At 40.1% G+C, this 20,522-nt stretch overlaps 1 protein-coding gene across 1 annotated transcript; it reads left to right on the top strand.

Moving 5' to 3' along the window:
* Positions 1-713: 713 nt before the first annotated feature.
* On the top strand, positions 714-13,878 carry cpn1 (carboxypeptidase N, polypeptide 1). The gene is given in 9 exon segments (XM_005928180.3): positions 714-1,133; positions 2,698-2,894; positions 4,496-4,651; positions 8,691-8,867; positions 8,985-9,096; positions 11,098-11,237; positions 12,266-12,365; positions 13,207-13,325; positions 13,444-13,878. Coding segments are annotated over 9 exon segments (1,347 nt in total). The 5' UTR covers positions 714-898; the 3' UTR covers positions 13,555-13,878.
* The last annotated feature ends 6,644 nt before the right edge of the window (positions 13,879-20,522 follow it).

The raw sequence follows: 20,522 nt of genomic DNA on the forward strand, positions 1-20,522 counted from the left end.
GTGTGTGTGTGTGTGTGTGTGTGTGTGTGTGTGTGTGTGTGTGTGTGTGTGTGTGTGTGTGTGTGTGTGTGTGTGTGTGTTTTTGTACGGGATGCATGCATCTCAGTATCATCCTGTGCCTTTTAGAAGTTTAACTGCAGCATTTAGTCTTTTTGCAAGAGCCTGTGTTGGTATGTTTTTCTATGTGTTAGTGCTTTGGGGAAACAGAGCTACAAAAGCCAGTTTAAAGGTTGCAAAAGAGCTTTCACACTCATTCATCTGTGGACTTCAAGCGCATGTGCATGCACGTACACACACACACACATACACTCACACGTGCATGCACGCACACGCAGGGGTTGTGTGTTGACTTAAGAGTTAATGAATGGATGATTGAGGGCTGCAGGGGTTGGGGAAAGCAGTGCCGTGGAAACAACCCCTCTTTCCCAGGAAGGGAGCACAGAACAAGAGTTAGAGACAAAGAAAGGGATGGAAAATGAGTGTCTCAGAGGCAGAATGAAATTCAGAGTGTGTGTGTCGAAAGCTCAGGGGGCTGTGGGGCAAACTACTTAAAGCAGAAGCATTTGAAGCCCCTAATAAAGCAAGTAGCATGTACTTGACAAGCACCCAAAGGGAAAGAGAGAGGGAGAGAAGCAGCTGTTGGAGGAGGAGAGTGAGACAAAGAAGGAGCAGGGGGCTGTCCTTACTTGCTCTTCACTGAGAGGACTGTATGTGGGAGGAGGCAGAGAGAGAGCTGGAGAAAAGAAGGGGCACAAGAAAGAAAAAGAGCAAGCAGGGAGCAAGCAGTATGTGTGGTGTGTGAAGGAGAATACATCTGAAATCCTGTGAGTGGTTTGCATAGTTGCAGGCAGCCTCTTCACCAGCCTCTCCTGCGCTGCACAACCTGGGCTAAGGGACCATGCAGCAACCCTGGACTCTTCCCTGGCTCTGTGCTCTCCTGCTGGGGCTGATGGGGTTCCTGGTGTCGGGCTCAGACTTCCAGCATCACAAATACGAGGACATGGTACGAGCTCTGTTTGCAGTGCAGAGCGAATGCCCCTACATCACGCGCATTTACAGCATCGGGCACAGTGTGGAGGGTCGCCACCTCTATGTCCTGGAGTTCAGCGATAACCCGGGCAACCACGAAGCATGTAAGTAACACCTGATCCGTTGTTTGACAGCCCAGTGACATGCTGTACAATGATTTCATGTTGCATTTTATCCCGAAGTGGATAATTGGCAGAAAACGTGATGGATGGAAGTAATTTAACAGCTTAATAATTTAATCCCAACTCCTCAAAAAAAGCTGATAAACATCTGCAAATGATATTAATCTATGATAGATTTCGAATGCACAACCTGTGGCTCCTCATCTGTCTTGTACTTTTTGCCACACACAATGAGAAGAGCTGGCAGGAGACTGAGTCTGCAAGAGGCTTCGGTTTTGTCTCAAGCTTTCGATTTTGCCTTTATGAAGCCGAACCACTGTGTGACTTAACAGTGAGGAGGAAAAGGTGAAATGATCCCGAATTGGGTGCTTTGAACATCACTGGCTGTAAACTGAGGAAAACTCAAAAGTGAAAACAAAAAAAAAAGGAAAAGAAAGAAGAAAGTGAAAGAATCGAGTCAACATCTGTGATTCATTTTGATTTTTCTTTGCCATCCGACCACTGACAAAATGTAGCAGATGACAAACAGAATCACTTTGAGTCATCAAGGATTTAACCCTGAATACACTCCCACAAAAACCACTGAATCAGCTCTTCAGGTATTTAGTTTGCAGCTAGTGTATGATTATATCCAATGTTTGCATTGGAAATTGGCCAAAATGTCATATCAAGGAAATGCTGTGGAAGATTTTTCCATTCTTGCATTTAAAAAAAAAGCTTGACAACTGAAGGGAATGTTTTTTTGGCTCCAGCCAAGCCTGCTTTTTTTCTGCGTGTTTGCATACTCGGAAGCTTCCTTCAGTAGAATTGAAGGATGTAGGCCTGTTCTGTCGCAAGGTGACCGAGGGTGAAAAACAGGAACTGAACACTTCATGAAGGGGGAGTGACCTGAGGTGTAGTCTGGGTCAAGCCTCCTGCACTCTGTACGAAGTTCATGCGTTTCACATACTGCTGAATGAGTGTGTGTGGGTTTTCTTTCTTTCTTTTAAAACTACATGCTGGAGCCAGCACTATTTTGTGAACTCATGGCCAGTTGGAACTGTGCTAAAGAAAAAGAGGGGAGTTGCAATGCCCAGCATGCCATTTGCATGCCTGAAACAATTAGTGAAAGGCACTGATAGATTTGAAAGTATCAATGACGAAAAAAAACACAAGCGCTTATTCTTTGATGTGATGGTTTTAGTGTCAAATTTAGCGCAAATTTGTATCTAGTGTTAAGTCATAAGTCTGACCTCTGGCAACCGTGCTTGGGTTTTTTTTGCTTCCCTCAGTAGTCATTAATAAAGGGATCCTCAGGGGGAAGAAACCCTGCACAGAGAGCAAGGCTGAGACATTGGTGGCAAAAACACATAACTCATCCAGATAATTCAATCAGCACAATTTCCAGAGCTTATGTCTGTAAGAACATCCTTATCAAGAAATTTCTGCGACTGTGGTGTTCTGCATGTGTTTCCTCAGGCCATCTGTTTTAAATGTGGTACTTGACAGCTCTGTGTGGCTTTTTTCGTAACTTCATGCCCCCTCTGCTTCTCCACTCCCTCCCCAGTGGAGCCCGAGTTCAAGTACGTGGGCAACATGCATGGCAACGAGGTGCTTGGGCGTGAGCTTCTCATCAAGTTCTCCCAGTTCTTGTGCGAGGAGTACCGAAACAGAAACCAGCGAATCGTGAGGCTGATCCACGACACGCGCATCCACATCCTGCCTTCCATGAACCCCGATGGCTACGAGGTGGCTGCCAGACAGGTAATTTGAGCTTTAGGCTTAGACGTGCCAAAACAAAACTCCCTCTGGGACGTCTCTGGCTGTGTTTTTTCAAAGAAACCGTCCCCCGCGCAAAGAAGGAGAAAAAAAAATCTATATTTTCTTATCCCTTGGTTTTGTTCTTGGCAGTGGAAATATTAGAAATGTTGAGGTCCCTGAGTGAAACTAAACACCTGCGAGCCACACAGCTCAATCCATCTGATCTTTTAGGGTTTTTAAACAAATACATGTGTGTGTGTGTGTGTGTGTGTGTGTGTGTGTGTGTGTGTTTGTGTAAGACGAGCGACTACGAGTCAAACAGTAGTTGATGATTTTTCTCCACCGTTTGCTTGCGTCTGTAATAATCCCATCTATCAGCTTCCCAAGAAAGCCCCTAACTTTGTGTCAGGGGTAATTATGGGCCGTGAAACAACTGATACACACGCAGACTGCTGCAACACAAATACACACACAGTCTCTTGCTGGCTAATGATATGTCCTGAAGCGACCAGCTTCACATGACAGTCCCTCTCTTTGCCACTCAGACGACACATACATACTGCACTGTAATTAGTTGCGTCAGCAGATGTTTGGGTGCAGCAGCATCTGTTCAAAAACGGCAAGACAGTTTCATTTTAAAGCATCCTTGGCGACTCAATGTTGTGATCAAGCTTTTAGGGGAAAAAACAACAACAAGAAGAAATCTTATCAGAAAATGTAAGCTATAGACACCAACATACAGGTCAGTCAGCTCTTTTGCAAAGTCTTAGAAAGTCTCACACTGAAATACAGAAGAAAGTCAAACCAATCAAAAAAGAGCTTCTTAAATTGCCCCCTTGCTTTACTTGATATATGAAAACATATAGTGACATTTAAGATTAAAGGTCCAAGCTAAAGATGCAAACAAATAAGAAAATTTCAAGGCACTCATAAAATAAAACAAGTCTACAGTTAGTGATGCCTCTGTGACGCTGCATTTAAGCAAAACAGACCTTTTAACTAAACTGAAATGTTAGCATCCTAACACGCTTGCAATGACAGTGCTAACTAATTCGATGTTTAGTTGGAGTATTGTTTACCATGCTCACTGAGGGGGAAAAGCTGTTCCCCTTAAGCCAGCTTTCTTCTGATTGCCTGTCCCTTGCATCCAGAAGGCATAACAGCAGGTAGGAGGGGCTTCTGTGCCCACAGCAGGTGTATGACATCATTAAGATCCAGCAGTAGAAAAAAAAACTGCCTAAGAGTGAGAACTTGAGCTTTTTGCTTAAAGTGCTTTGACTTTGGGTACTTTTAATCGATTGTGACAGTCTATCTGTCCGGCTTTTAGCACACTCAGTACCATGGATTTGTTGCACGGTCTTAAAACTCCGTTTTGGAAAACATACTTGACTGTTGTTGCTCTATAGATAGCCTCTGAGGACTGGGGAATAATAAATTCAGCTTTGTTTTACTGCTTCCGAGAAATTGGAGCTCATAACTTGACCTCAGGAAACCTTAACGTCACAAGCCAAAATATGATCATTTAATCATTCTGGTGGGAAAGAGCAAGATTACTCACCAGTTTTAAAAAAAAAATGTTTTTTTTGTGATCTGTGCATCAACAGGGTCCGGAGTTCAACGGTTACCTAGTGGGTCGAGGGAACGCCGGAGAAATCGATCTAAACCGCGACTTTCCGGACCTGAACGCGCTCATGTACTACTACGAGAAAACCAAAGGACGAAACCACCACCTGCCCCTCCCGGACAACTGGGAGCATCAGGTCAGTTCTGCTGAATACACGGAAACCATTTGAGGGTGTACGTGTGTGTTAAAGTGTCCATGTGTGTACACAAGTATGTGTGGCTCGGAGCATATGTGGGTGAGAGAGAAGGAGGGAGCGAGGAGGAGGATGGATGAGGGCATTTATCATGCTCGTGTGAGCGTGTGAGCGAAGCTGAATAATGAGCAGCTGTAACATAGTTGGGTTATCTTGGCTTTAACTTTGTTGACATAAACAAATTCATGAGATCTGCACTGGATGAGATTCCAGTGCCAGCTGTGTCTCAGCTAAATAATAAAAAAGTCCATATATTTAAATGTGAGTAGACCTTGGTCGGTCCTCTGTATCATTTTGTGACTTTTTTCTGCGTGCCTGTATAGCCTAGACCTGTTTGCTTATCTTGAACATTGCAGGCTATAGCTTTTAGCATAGACACTGTGGTTGCCCTCATTCGTATTTGGAGTCTTTGAAATATGAAACAGGTGGGGTAACTGGCAACCTAGCTCCGCAAACTGGAACAAACTGGAACAAAAGCGTTGGTAAGTCATATTAGTTTGCATATTTCTTTAGATGCTGGAGCTGAGAAAACACCCCAAGAAGAAGAAGCAACCCCCCGCCAACAGCCTTCTTCTTCTCTGGGTCATAACATGTGATTAACTATATGCACTGTTTATGAGGACTTTGAGCCTCAGCTAAACATTTTTTGGTTTTCATCACCATCATGAGAAGTTACAGTGAGCCACTCTGCGGCGTCAGAGTGTAACTGTTACCCTGAGGCACTGGCTGACTCCTCACTTTGCTGCTATTTTACCCAAAACTGTCTGCACATTGCTATGTCTGCACTATAAAAGTACAGATGCTCTCTACATAGAATAGACACTATATAAACCTGCCACACTTACACGGTGACTGAGACTAAGGAAGAAAAATGTGCCTCAGAGCTTCGGCGTAAGCAGCAGAGTTCAGATTGACTGTGGGAGAGACCTGGCTTTATTCTGGGTGATTGAATGGCCTTTGTAGCGCAATGTGTACTTATTTCAGATCACTGAAGTGTAAAATGAACAGTGGAGAGTAACATGAGAGTGCATGCTGTCAAACAGTCCTCTAGCCTGCCAAAAAGTACATTTTAACTATTAAGGTCAGATCCTTGGGGGTGTCTTGACTGCAGCCTCCAGTAGGACTGTTGTTCATAGTTTCCTTGAAAAATAAAATTCCTCCCTCTTAAGGACAGTCAGTTTTTATTATAACTGCTAGATAGCTTCATGTTTTGAGAACTGAAATATGAACCTAAAGTTGATTATATCTTGAACCGTCCAAATTAAAATACTTTTAGCTAGATTTAGTGATAGACTGTAAAGAAAAGATGGATATAATCCTTGTACAAGTGTCTTAAACATACATTTAAACCCTTCTTCTTATGGGGAGTCCCAAAAAGAAATCAACTTCACTGACTTACGTGCACGTGCGGAGGAGGGGCGGGGGTATTTCAGCTGTCACAGGGCAAGAGGTGGGTAGAAGCCTACGAGAAAATGACCCTCATTTGGTTTATGACCTCAGTGTTTTCCTTACGCATTTATGGTCTCACTTGCTCATGTCAATTCTTATTAAGTATAACATGTTCACTTTGTAAATTATTTATTAGGGGGGGGAAATGAAACAGGGTATGCTTTATGACAGGGTGTCAAACATAAGGCCCAGGGGCTAGAAATGCCCAGACAAAGACAAGGGTGTAAATTTGAGACTTCTAACTGTATTTTTTATATGTTTATTGCAGCTTTTCTTATTAATAAAGCCCTTCCCATGGACATTGATGCTAGCTACACTAATACAGTCACAATCAACTATAAACATTTCTGTTGGTCTACAGTAAAAAAACTAAACATTTTCTCTGAATTAGTCGTGATAGTCTGTTCTGTATTTACAGGACAGTCTGAGCAATAAGCTACCAAAACCTTTTCTGTAATTTTACACGTTGAATTCTTATAATTTAAAACCAGAGTCGTGCTGATGAATTTCTTTAGTTTAATACAGTTGCATGTTTGTTACCATGTCAGAAAAACTGAGGTGAACTCTTCTTTGTCTTATATTAAGATATCTCATGGATTAAAGGTGTAGTTTACTTCTTCATACTGGCAGAAATGGAAGTTTCACTGGTCCAGTTAAACTCAAAGTGAGCTGTATATGGTCTGTGAAATGAAAAATTTGAATGAGTTTGATATCTCGGCTTTAATCCAGTTGCCAAGTGGATTGCAAGCATGCAATGTGCTTGATTTCAGTTTATGAGGAGTAAATATTATCCTTTAGGAAACAAAGAAAGTCATATCAGTGCTTTAAAATGAATGCGTGATTGATTTCTCTTCCCTCAAAATAACTCTTTTCAGTGTTTTAAGCAGTTTTGACAGGGCATGTCATTACAGAGAAGTGGTTTCAGTGTAGTTTTCTTTTTCTTTCCCTGTCGCCACACCACTTTTGTTCCCAAGCAAAGGTGGAAAATTTTTATTTTTTAACCTCTAACTGCAAAACCAGAGAGCCAGGGAGTCTGTACATATGACGGTCTCCTGATGCAGAAACACAAAAGGGTAACTGTGCTTGTCTTACAACTGCTTTATTTATGCTGGTCAGGAATACATTCTCACATAAAGCCTCAAGCCCTGCAGGCTCGAGAATGCAGCTTTTACTAATTTAGCTAAGTGATGAAACTTTCTTCACTGGAACAAGTGCAAGACTAAACTGAGATGTGCTAAAATAAGACTGAGAACTGGGCAGCAGCACATTTTCCAAGTTTCACTTTCATTTCTCTTAGAAATACCTTATTTACAGAGCCCCAGAAGAGCCCGACATAAAACAAGGCTCCTTTTGCAAAAGTATCCACTGACATTTGACTGGCCTCCAGAGGACATCCCTCACCCAGTGTGAAAACTAACTTCAGATTGTCAGCGATCCTATAAGTGATCCAGAATGTTTGATTTGCTTCTCTTTGCATTTAATATGGGGTAGTATCCTCTGTTGTTAGTAGAGCTCTGCAATAGTGTCTGTCCTTCGTGTGTAACCCTACACCGCGGTGACAGCCCTTATTTCAAAGGATGCACAAGTGTATATATAAAGATCTACAGATAATAAATTCCTGCCGGCGTTCAAAACGGGAGCCAGACCTCTTGGTTACAGCTGCTCTGTTCAAGGTCACTGGGCTCTGATCAGCTTGATTATTCTTGAACAGAGTCAGACTGTGTTTATTGTCCTACATACCATATTCAAGGAGAGGTATTACGCCTCGTCTCCAAACGTGATAAATGGCTCTGAGAGTGTGAGGAGAGTTAACGCTGACAGAGAAAATAAATGGCAGCCCCAAGTGGAATTTCAAGGTCTGCAGCAATGCAATGCAGATGCCATCTGGCTGAGGCTGATCCCGTTCATGCAGAATTTGATGAATTAATTAGCAAAAAGATCAAAAACCTTTAAATCAGTTTGCATTTTATGAATTATATGTACACGTAACTGTTGTGTTTCCACTCCTTTGTTGCTAAGTCCAGCTTCAGTTTGTGAATTTTGTATATTCTCATTAAATTTATCATTAACTGAAATGGTTGGTATTCTTTAACCATGAAGCTAACCATGCCTGATGCATTTAGGAGGAGCTAGGTGAATCATTAACTGTGCTTGAGCAAAGTAGAAGATTCTTTAAACTCTAACCATTTTTGCAAAATGATTAAGTAAAAAAGAAAGGCAGAGAGAAAATATGTCCATAAAGCAAAGCCAGAGAAAACCGGGGTTTGTCCAGATAAGCAGCCAACCAGAGAAGCCAGCAGCTTTGGATGAAAAGAAAACCAGATGTCAACCCGCTGATGTTGTTTGGATGTCTCAGGTGACGTAAAGGACTGTATGGGATTCTGCATTATAACTTATTTGATGATTTAGAGACATTTTGACAGGTTCTCAAGTGGGATTAGATTGTTTCATTTGAGGAATTGGAATAAAGATGCATGCACGTGGTCCTGCAAGTACAGTAAATCTTAAATGCCCTGCTTCTCATCCTCCCCAGGTTCAACCAGAGACTTTGGCTGTGATTAAATGGATGCAAAACTACAACTTCGTCCTGTCAGCGAATCTTCACGGAGGAGCCGTGGTGGCCAATTACCCCTTCGACAAGTCGAGAGATGGCCGCATTCGAGGGCGGACCACCTATTCGGCCACGCCTGATGACAAGATCTTCAGAAAGGTGCGTGACAGATTAAAATTTCCAGATGTGACACACATCTCATACCGTCACTGCCTGTTGTGTGGGTATGAAAACACGTGCATGAATGGGCCCGTGTCCTTTTGTGTGTGATGACAGTTGGCGAGGACCTACTCATACGCTCACGGCTGGATGCACAAGGGCTGGAACTGTGGCGACTACTTTGATGAGGGGATCACCAATGGCGCCAGCTGGTACTCGTTGTCCAAAGGTGAGCAAAACGTCTTCTCCTGAGCAAAAGGGAAGACAACAGAAATGCGTAGTAAAAGCACAAGAGACTCACTTGGAGCAGTCTCTAAATTATTACTGAGGCTGGCTTTCGTAATTGAATTAATCGTAATTCAAACTAAATTATTTGCACGCTGTTTACATCTATTTTTGGCCAGTGAGTCTGCATCTGGATTTATATTATGCTGCTTTGGCACCACAAAAGTTAGTGCTGTAGCTCAACACCAACAACACTAACTGTTGTCCTGACCTCTTAGGTTTCCAGAGAAGTACTGGTTGCCAACATTCCAGTATGTACAAACTCATAATATAAACAGCTACTTAGAAAATAAACTATTATACCCCCCAGACATTTTGGAATTTGAAAGCCAAAGAAGATAATAGCTAAATTATCAGTTTCAATAAAAAATGAGCTGAAAAAATGCCCTGCCACACGAGCACACAGTCCTCTATCCTATGTACAAAACACATTGTTCTTTGCCTATATGCAAAATTTCCATGTGCTGTGGAACAAACGCTGTAATTCTCCTGCTAAAGAAAGACAAGGCCATCTGAGTGATGGCTTCCTGCTGTCATTACCTTCAGCATGAATGAAATGCACTGACTGGCTCGCAAGGCACGCTTCTCCAGTGTCATCATGCACTGGGTCTGCGCTTGCCTTAAACCCCCTTACCTCTTGCACACTGCCAGCTAGCAGTAGAGCGGTGGACAGAGGGTGTAAAAAGGCACCCATTCAATACGATCCGCACCATCAGCAGGCAGCGTGCAGCACTCTGAAAAAGTCTTGAGTCACCTCTAATTTCTTTATATTTTGTTTCCAGGAGCCAGACCTTGAGCGGTAGTTCTCCAAGCTTTCTGAAGGTCTTTCAAAGTTCTTCTTTAGACTTTTTATTTTTAGTGGAGTCTGTGGACCTGAACATTTTCAGTTGACTCCGTTTTTTTTTTTATTTGATTTTTCTAGCAATTATTTATTTCATGGTCCAGGCTTTAAAGGGTTAAAGTCTACAAGGCAACCTTAGTGGTGACAATTCCTTTTTTTCTTTAAGTAAAGGATCCTTTAAATTTTAACTAAGGTGGAGAGGACCTCGCCTTTTAGTGAGGTTGAAACGAATCATACGGCTCAGCTGGCCTCCCCACCGCTCTTTTTTTTGTGTAAAATCCCATAAACTCTCTATAAATGGAACTGAAGCTTGAAGAGAGTTTTGAATTTTGTGAAATTTCTTGTTATAGCTGAAAATATGCATTAATTAAACCTCCTCCTCCATGCTGGCAGAGACCCTCTCAGGAGTCACACAGCCTTAGGCGCTCGCACGAAACTTAAACTCCTCACCCTCTCATGGTTCGCTTAAAGGCTGGAAAACTTGTGTGCTGCTTTTTAATGAAAGCTTACAGTAATGCACTGTTACAGTAATGAATTCTTGGAAGTTAAAAAATACCAAGTTTATCCAACTCTCTGGGCATATATTCAGTTTCAGCTCGGTTAATCTGCAACTGCAACAATAACAATCCCCATTTCTTTGATGCGTAAGTCCTGATCCAGGCTGCTCTGGTTTCTCCTCAGCACTGTGAGTCTGATGAGCTTTTCACTTGAGTCATGCGAGCTTTTGAACTGACTGAAAACGCCCAGAGTCTCACTTAGAAGCAGCATGCTATGTTTATTTTACCAGGTCTTTATGCTCCAAGTGTTATGTCAGGGTCTGTGGGGTTACATATGAACCTTCCCTCCCTTCTGGCTCCTTGTACATTTGTTTTTGATGAAAAGTGGAGCCATATTGTAAAGCCAAAAACAGAAGGTTTTTTTTTTTAAAGCAACTTATACTCCTACAATTTTGAACAGCTTCCTCAAGAGGCAAAGCGTGGTGGAAAAAACACTTTGAATCTATAAATATAACTAATGTGTCCTGTTGCAAAGACCTAGAAATCTAAAGTGAAGAGCCACATTAATACATTTATTGTCCTCCTAAAATATTTATCTGTATTTCAGGCATGTAGGACTTCAACTACTTGTACACCAACTGCTTCGAGATCACTCTGGAGCTGAGCTGCGATAAGTTTCCTCCGGCATCAGCACTGCCGAGAGAATGGCTGGGCAACCGGGAAGCGCTGGTTTCATACCTAGAACAGGTTTGTACATGACGAAATTTGGCAAATCAGAGTTATACTGAAAGAGTATTTAATTTATTGGAGCTCAATGCACCACGCATACACACTATTACACATAAAAACCCAACTGCCAGGAGTCGTGAGTCTGCTGCCCTGGTGTCTTGTGAATATTGGCAGTCGTCTCTGGGATAAAGTGACCAAAAAATTAGATGCGTGAAATTCTGTGTAATATGAGTAATCTGACTTTTAACCTTCTTCGAGGACGGAACAAGGCCGTGGTCTGAGGACAACAACATGTCCTTTATTCCACTGAGATTCAAAAAGCGATGCTTTGCCACTAATAATGTTTCTGTAAGGGTGGGCCCCCAGTTGCATACATTTTTTGCAAAGCACTAATTAAACAAACTAAACTGGGCCTGCAGATGCTGTTCTGGTCTTTCTTTAGCTGCTGAACACTGCTGAGCCTAAGGAGTGTTAATTAAGTCTGAGGTGTAGAAATGTAGCTTAGGATTCCTTCATATTCACTCGTATTTATTAGCACATACAGTATTTTCTTTAAAAAAACATATTATTTAAAGTATATTCAAGTATAATCTTTCTCTTGTAAACATTAAGCAATAATTTTGAGCAAAATGCAACTGAAATGTATAAATAATTAATCATTTGGGAAAATATGTTTGGTATAAACTGAATGTATACCGAGAAAGTAAATTTAATTTGAGCAGATTCCATTAAATCTAAAGTTTTGTAACAAATTGTACATGCAATCAAATCACTTTAAGTCAGTATTTCAGACTTTAGGTTTCAGGGTTTTGAGCGTATGTGCTAATAAACATGAGCAAGTGCTGAAAGCTTTGAAGAAACTTTCTGGATGAAGTCAAATGTCTTCAAAAAACTTAAAGAGGTCCAGTCACCTTCCTTTTTTAAGCTCTTAAGACTACAGACAGCTTTACGCATCAAACAGATGATAGGAATCCAATTTCCAAACCTTAGATTTTATTAAATATACTTCAATATTTGAAGTATGTACACGTTTTGTCTTTTCTCAGGTGCATCATGGGATAAAAGGCATGGTGTATGATGAAAACAACAACCCCATCAGCAAAGCAGAGATCTCAGTAGCTGGCATCAATCATGACGTGACCGCAGGTAACAGGGACTTTTGGTGTATATGTGGTTGTTATTTTTTTTTTCTTGATAGGTGTGGAAGCTGGATTTATAGTGACTGATTGTCTAGTGTCCCAGCCAGTGAAATAGAAGACCAGTGTTTGATAACATCCGGTGTCAGTCTGTCATTTCAAAATGAGACAAGGACACATACTGCATGACTAATGGCAGGCACTAACAATAACTTCTGCATGAATCGAATGCCTTGAGCAGCCAGAAGTCGACTTTGAGTCTCAGTTCCATAGAAATATGATCCTTTGGAAATAAAACAGAATGAAACAAGACGCAACCTCGACAAGACTTTTAGCGATGAACTAAATGTTAGTATGATATCCAAATTTTAAAAGTGCATTCAATCCTCACACGCAAAAGGACAGTCGAGTGCATCTAATGTTGTGGTGTGGAAGTCAAGCACAGATATAACGGAGCAAGTCATCCTCTACTGGTCAGTGGTGGAAATGCAACTTGAGACAAATTAAAGTCACCTATCAAGACACTCACCAGCCAGTTCAACAGGTGCATCTCACTAGTACAGGGATAAGCCCCTTTTTTGCCTTTAGAACTACTTTAATTCTTCATGCCACATATTTAACAAAGTACTGCAAACATTCCTCAGAGGATCCATATTGGCATGATGGCATCGCGTAGTTCATAATCAGTTTCCAATTTGGCACCTACAACTTTCTTTATTTAGTGTGAATTATTTTTTTATGTTAAAAAACTACCGTCATTGTCGACATATTGGTGGCACTCCAGGAATATGTTTAATTAAGATACAGCGACTGTACGAGTCTCATAATTTTCCTTATATGTGCTCCTTCAGGAGTTGATGGCGACTACTTCAGACTTCTGTTGCCAGGCACTTACACTGTAACAGCCTCTGCACCCGGTTTCCTCCCTTTCACCAGCACTGTCACAGTGGGACCAGCTGAGGCCATACAGGTTGGTTTCTGCTCGTATGGTTGGTCTGACCAAACTTGAGGTTATTGTGTGGTGTCTGTGTTTTTATGTCTACTAAATAAACTAACTCACACCTTTTATTCCATCTGGTCCCTGACAGCTTCATTTTTACTTGAAACCAGCACCAAAACAAAACCTGAAGGTGAAGCCGCACCACGGCAGGAGGAACCTCTCATCTCCTAAAGCTCCCTTGAAGCTGGGCCCAAGATGAGGCATGGACAATCATTTAGAGGGCACACAGTCATAAACAAATACACAGAAGAGCTCGTACAAAAAACATACACATGCATACGCATATGAATTATGTAAATGATACACAACCTTAACATACCTTTGTAGTCCTAGCGTCTATTTCCTTTTTGGGTTTTGTTTTTCTGTATCAAGAAACTGTTGAAAGGCTGGTGTATTTATCCAACAGTTTTAATTTGTATGAACACAGCTAGCCTGTATTTGTAAAGGATATTTTTTTGGTTTTGATTACAATAATTTGATGGTAAGTGAAAATGAAATTAAAGAAATGTTTTTACCATCTGTATTTAAGACTTCTTTATTATTGCTGGTTTATTGCTCTGAAAAACAGGGAAATTAAAAAAAAAGTGCACTCAGGTACACATTTAAAGCATATAATAGATATTAATACACTGATTTGCTGAAATGGACATTCATTTTTAAATATTTTGCATTTAATGATTTCAAAATATTTCACAGAATTGCCTTTTTCACATTATAAAATACTTAATTGGCCTTTAGACTTGATCTTAAAGGTTAATATTATTTACCTTTTTTGGTAATAACAATTCTTTTTAAAAAAAATCAATGTCAAGTGAGTCAAAATGTGAACTCAAAAGTAAGAAAAATGACAATAGAACACACAGTAAGATGAGGGTAGATTATGACACAGACAAATGAAAACACAGGGCTTAAATACACAGAAGGAGAGACAGACAGGAGGGAAACACAGCTGGGGCAAATCAAGGCTGACAAGTCAAAGGAAGCAAAACCAGACACGTTAACATGAGATACGGACTTTCAAAGTAAAACAGGAAACACAGACTGAACTTACAGACGGACTCACAAGCAGACGCTGCAACACAGGGAACAGAGACTGGGAGCATGGCAGACACAGACACCGACTGGACACAGAACAGAGGGAGTATGGAAACCCAAACTTAAGAACTACAAAATCATAAACCAAGAAGGACCGGGGAAAATACAAAACAGAAACCAAAACCGAAAAACAGAAACCAAAACCTTCACAGTAATAAACCAAGACGAGAACACAAATAAAGGTACAAAACTGAAAACACTGGGTCAACGACCCAGGTACCCTAACAATCAAAGGGAATTGTTGCTGCAGTTGCAGTCATCTGACTTTACATCTTGCAGCAAAATAAATAAATAAAAAATACATAAATCTGTATTAATCATTTATTTTTGTATGCAAGCGCCTATAAGGAGCTTTATAAGGAATTTCAGTAAAATATTTATTTTAGAAGTTAGGATTTTTGAAAGTATGAAGTATCAAAGAAATAGTAATAATTAGCAACAGTAAAAACAAAAAAGGTAACATAGGTAGTACAAAAAGGGTAGTATAAAAATACATACAAAATGATACTAAATTTCTATTTATTCTTTATTTACCCTTTTAACTCCTGTTTTAATTTATATTCCCATTTTTATTACATTTTTACATTTACACATTTCTTCATTTATTTATCTATATTTGTAATTCTTCTCAACAGACTGTAAATTTTTCCTCAAACTAAAATATTTGTTTTCCTTTCTCACATAGTTATGTTTTATTATACATGCGAGTCTTGCTAAAGAACAGAGCTGATTAATCTATTTAAATGAATATTTATTTATATTTATTTTATTTATTCATTTGGGTTCTTTAGGACTATTTCTGTGTGTGATGGAAATAATATATGGACATAGGAAAATGTGCATTTCAGGGTGCATACAGTAGATGTCACTGATGCATAAGAAACAAAGCAGGACTTAGTCAAATAGTTACATATTCTTTCTGTTGAATTGAATTTCTCAACAAAAGGACGCCTTTGTTTTTTTACTCCAAAAGATATTCCCTCACACAGGATTTAGATGGGTCCAAACTGTCCCACAGATGTCACCGCACATAGCACATGTTCAAACTTCATTCAGGGAGCCCTCGTTCCCATCATTTGTTCCCACCATTTGTTATCATTAAAAGACACCGATCCCCTCAGCACAGTAATGTTTCCTTACAGGGTAATGATGGTCCCTCAGAATAACTTAATAATAAGAATAACCTAAAATTATTCCTGCCTTTATACATGTGGACCGTGGCAAAAAGTTAAATCCTCTCACGTTAGAGTTAGTGGCTTAGATGTTTGGGTTTTATCTTCATACAGATTACAACACTGTTATAAGTACATTTGAGATGTCTGTGATGTAATGTTGTTACAATTTCCTTTTGTATGGCAGCAGGATGCTCTCAGACACTAGTTTTTGATAGTTGTAGAGCCATATCATAGTGCTGACTCGTGGTTATTTATTTGGTCCTATAAGAACTCACTGAAGTTTGTCTATTTGAGACACATGAACCAACTGCTGATCAGTGTGGTGCTTCAAACAAATGATACACAACAAGCTAAAGTCACAAGACTGAGCCTCGACTTCCTGCAGATGGCAGCAAAGGATCCCGTTAGGTGGAAACATAAACGTCACTGACATCATATTTCATGATAACATTTTGTAGGCAAAAAATTGTTGTGTAATTTTATGATATGTTTTGTTGACCAGAGATCAAACCTCTAAACGTGTTTTTCAAACTGGAGTCTCAAACCTGCTCTTTCAACAGGTTTCCCTCAGGCAGGTTGAAACTAAAGTGAAACTATGTATGATTTATGATTTATGGTTCGACAGCTTCTCTGGATCTATTATGCGGGCCTAAAATTCACCTTCAATTCTTTTTTGCTGTTAACAATTGACCTTTTCAGTGTGTGTGTGTGTGTGTGTATCTATCTGCTCCAGATATCTGCCTTTCTGTGTCATTTCCATAACAAGCACAACAGCCTCTCTCTGACAAACAGGAAAGAGGAAAAGCGTACTTCACCAGGCATTCTGTGAATTTATGACCCCGACTTTCCACAGAAACACATGAGGAAATCCATAAATAGTTAAATACAAAGTAAAAACAGTAAATTACTGTAATTCAGCAACAAATTTTGTAAGTGATAATGCACAGAGAATCGCACATATCCGTGTGTTTCTTTGTGTTTAACTTCTGATCTCTTCTGTTCTTTGTAGATTTAGTTGATGTGTTAAATTTCATCACCCAACTTCAATAAGAGTGTTTTAATAAAAAACAGATATTTCCCCTTTTTATTTTCTGAAGAGAGAAAAATGAAATGGTGCTTGCATCACACGACTGCACAGTAATCCTGAAGTCAAAAAATGACTATTGCCTGCTTGAGATTATCATGTGACGTTATCATGTGACATTAAAGCTTTTGTTATGGTAAAATTGAATCATAATAGTCATTAATTCATCCTTACTGACATCAGTTCAGGGATCAGTCTGGTAACTACAATAACTTTTCTTTTGGCCAGTCAACCACCATAGCTCATGTTTCTCAGAGGCAACACAATTGGATGATTGTGTGACAGCCAGTGTATTCTCTTCACACAAACCATTGTAGTGACGCTTAACTGGCAGGAAAATATTGAAAGACAACAATAGACCCACATTTTGCCCTTGGATGAAAGTGGCTACTGTGAAAAGAAACAAAGCTGGCGATTCATAAGTGGTTAATGATCTGGAGTGTTCCCAGCTGTAGTATGCATTTGTGTGCGTGCACGTGGGGTTGCACTTGTGTAGACTGGTTAAATGTGGCGTCAATGAAGCCCACCAGCAGTCCAGGCATCTCCCACACTGATTTATCCACATTCAATGAGTCAGGATGATGGAGACAGTCAATCCATCAGCTAATCACATGGCAGCAACTCTGTGCATTTATGCATGTAGATAGCACAACCAGCTGAAAGGTGATTTAACAGAGTACTGACAGAGATTAAAAGACAGAAAGCTTTTCTCTCATATTGGCTTCCTGTTAAATTCAAAATTTAATTTAAAATCCTGTTCCTCACATACAAGGTCTTGAATAGTCAGATGCTATCTTATCTTAATGACATGATAGTACGGTATCACCCCATTAGAGCTCTTCACTTTCAGACTGCAGGCTTACTTGTGGTTCCGAGAGTGTTTAAAAGTACAATGGGAGGCAGAGCCTTCAGCTTTCAGGCCATCTTTTGTGGAATCAGCTTCTAGTTTGGATTCAGCAGACAGACACTCTTTAAGATTAGGCTTGCATATAGTTATGGTTGGATCAGGTGACCCTGTCCTTCCTTAGTTATGCTGCGATAGGTGTAGGCTGCTGCATTCCCATGATGCATTGAGTGTTTCTTCTTCAGTCACCTTTTTTACTCACTATGTCTGTATACACTTCTCTGCATTAAATTATTAGTTATTATTCATCTCTGGCTCTCTTCCACAGCATGCCTTTGTCCTATTTTCATCTGCTCACCCCCAACTGGTCGCAGCAGATGGCTGCCCCTCCCTGAGCCTGGTTCTGCTGGAGGTTTCTTCCTGTTAAAAGGGAGTTTTTTCTTCCCACTGTCACCAAAGCACTTGCTCCTGGGGGTCATAGGGGTTTTCTTTGTTTTTCTCCATTTTCTTTGTCTTATCATAGGGTCTTTACCTTACAATATAAAGTGCCTTGAGGCAACTGTTGTTGGGATTTGGCATTATATAAATAAAACTGTTTTTTAAAAAGTTGAATTTAATTTCATGTCAGAGGACTATGGCCAGACTGCTTTGACCTGATAGAAAGGCAACAGTAACTCAAATTACATGTCATTACAAAAGAAGGTTTTCAGAAGGCCAGATGGCCTACAGCAGCAGAAAACTATAGGCATCCACTCCTGTGGGCTTAAACCAGGAAAATGAGGATAAGATGCAAATTTCCTCACCACAGTTGGTCTGACGTGATGATTCTTGAGGTAAACATCATGGAAGCATGGATCCATCCTGTCTTGTATCAACAGTTTAGGCTGCTGGTAGTGGTGTAATGGTGTTGGGGATATTTTTCTGGTATGCTTTGGATCCATTAGCACCAAATGAGCATTGTTTAAACAGCACAGTCCACCTGAGTATTGTTGATGATGATGTCCATTCCTGTATGATCAAACTGGTTTCTTGAATAAGACAAGAAACAAAATATGGCAAGAAGAAAGTGAGTTCAGCGTACTCACCAGATCTCAGGCCAAAAGAGCACATTTGGGATGTGGTGTATGAGAGATTCACATCATGGATGTGCAGCCGACACACATACAGCAACCGTGTGATGCTATCACATCAATATGAACCAAAATCTCTGAAGAATTTTCCAAAACATTTTGTTGAATCTTTGCCATGAAAAATGAAAGCAATGCTGATCACAAAAGGGGTTCCAACACAGTGATAGTTCTTTTAATAAACCAGCATAAACAAAAACTGTAAGCATTTCTGTTTATGCTGGTTTAAGTCCATTTCAATGTAGGCGACAGTGTGTCCGGTCCTGTATCTTTTCCTTTTCCGTGTCCTCTGCTCAAAGCTAAAGCATCCAACTGACTGTTTCCTCCCATTGTTCTGCATATACAAGATCACATATGAGGAAGCTGTTATTACTGCAGAGGCAGCAAAAACTGATTTCACACCACAACACCACAGCTGCGAAAAGATCTACCCAACATATAATTGCTCATGAGGCCACTATGATTTTCTGTCTCTAAAAAAAGATTGCAGCGTCCTAATGACTCCAAATGAAAGAGCTGCAGTTTGAGAAGACAGCCACATAAGAGGATACTGGTGACACCTTCCTGCTGGGTGTCAGAAAGCTGTATTAAACGAAATTCTTCTTCTTTACATTTACTTCTAGTCCCAAAACACTTACCACATTAAAGAAAAAAATCTCAACAGTCAGGATTAATTTCAGTCAAATGACTTGTGCGGTCACCAAATAAAGAAAGACGGAAACTCACAAGTTCCAAACTTGGGGATGATGTTACTTCCTAAAACTGCTGTGAACACTTTTTTTTTTTTTTGGTTTGGGTCAACGTCACAGTACAAACGAGTGCTGACCTGTGGTGGAATGAGACTGAAGAACCGAGAAAGCATTGGTATATATTTATTCCCTGCTTGTAAACGGGTTTGTTCTGTCTCTCAAAGGGCTTCTACAAGCAACATGTGACTGTATCATTAAAGCTGATTAAAATGACAAGGTTTAGCAGCAAATTCTAACGTTTGGATACATGGTTTACAAAAATATTGACTATGCTAGTCCAAGAAGACCCTGAAATTAAACAGAATTAAAGATCTTAAAATTTAGAGAGCCACTCTAGTGGATTACATTTGAAAAACTGTAATCAGCCAGTTGACTGATAACTGAAAAAACAAAACAAGACTGGATGCTCTCTGTTCTTGTCTAATAATAATGTGTCATATGTAAAAATGGCCCAGGTAGAAGTAGTTTTCAGTGATCTAGAGACATATAAAGAGTAACTAGTTACTCTCTATTACAGCTGTAATAAAATACAATACTGGATGCAAATGATAAAAAAGCCCCCAAATTTCAGATCATGAAGTTAGAATATTCAGGCTTCTCAAACATTGAGTTTCCTGCGATTTTTTTCTCCTGTATGATGTCAAAGACAGCGAATAGCCAGCCGCACCCATGTACTGTTTAAACCTTCTGTTTTGGAAGAGTAACCAATCAGAATAAACTTGGCCTAAAAGCATCCTTTTAAGCCAAGTTTCTAAGGTTGCTTTATACAGTGGATTAACCTAGGGGCTGCTAAATTATAAATATTTGAAATATGAGTCATGCCAAGCTACTTTAGTTGATTTTAGGAGTAAAAATATCAAGATGTGTATGCGATAGCACAACGTAAGCTAATGGGCTTCTGTACTGAAACAGGCCCCAGTAGTTATCACGTATATACTAATCTATTCATTTTTGAATAAATAACAGTGCACACATACATACTCTGCTAATACTACTTTTGAAAAACTTTATATAAAGCTAGAGTAAAAGTAGCCAGGTTGCTCAAATCTTTTCAGTCAGGCATCAGCCGAGCCAGCCGCGGGTCTGTTCGGGA

This window comes from Haplochromis burtoni, unplaced genomic scaffold (genome assembly GCF_018398535.1).
Source record: "Haplochromis burtoni strain Fernald_Lab_line unplaced genomic scaffold, NCSU_Asbu1 Contig_108, whole genome shotgun sequence".
Lineage (NCBI taxonomy): Eukaryota > Metazoa > Chordata > Actinopteri > Cichliformes > Cichlidae > Haplochromis > Haplochromis burtoni.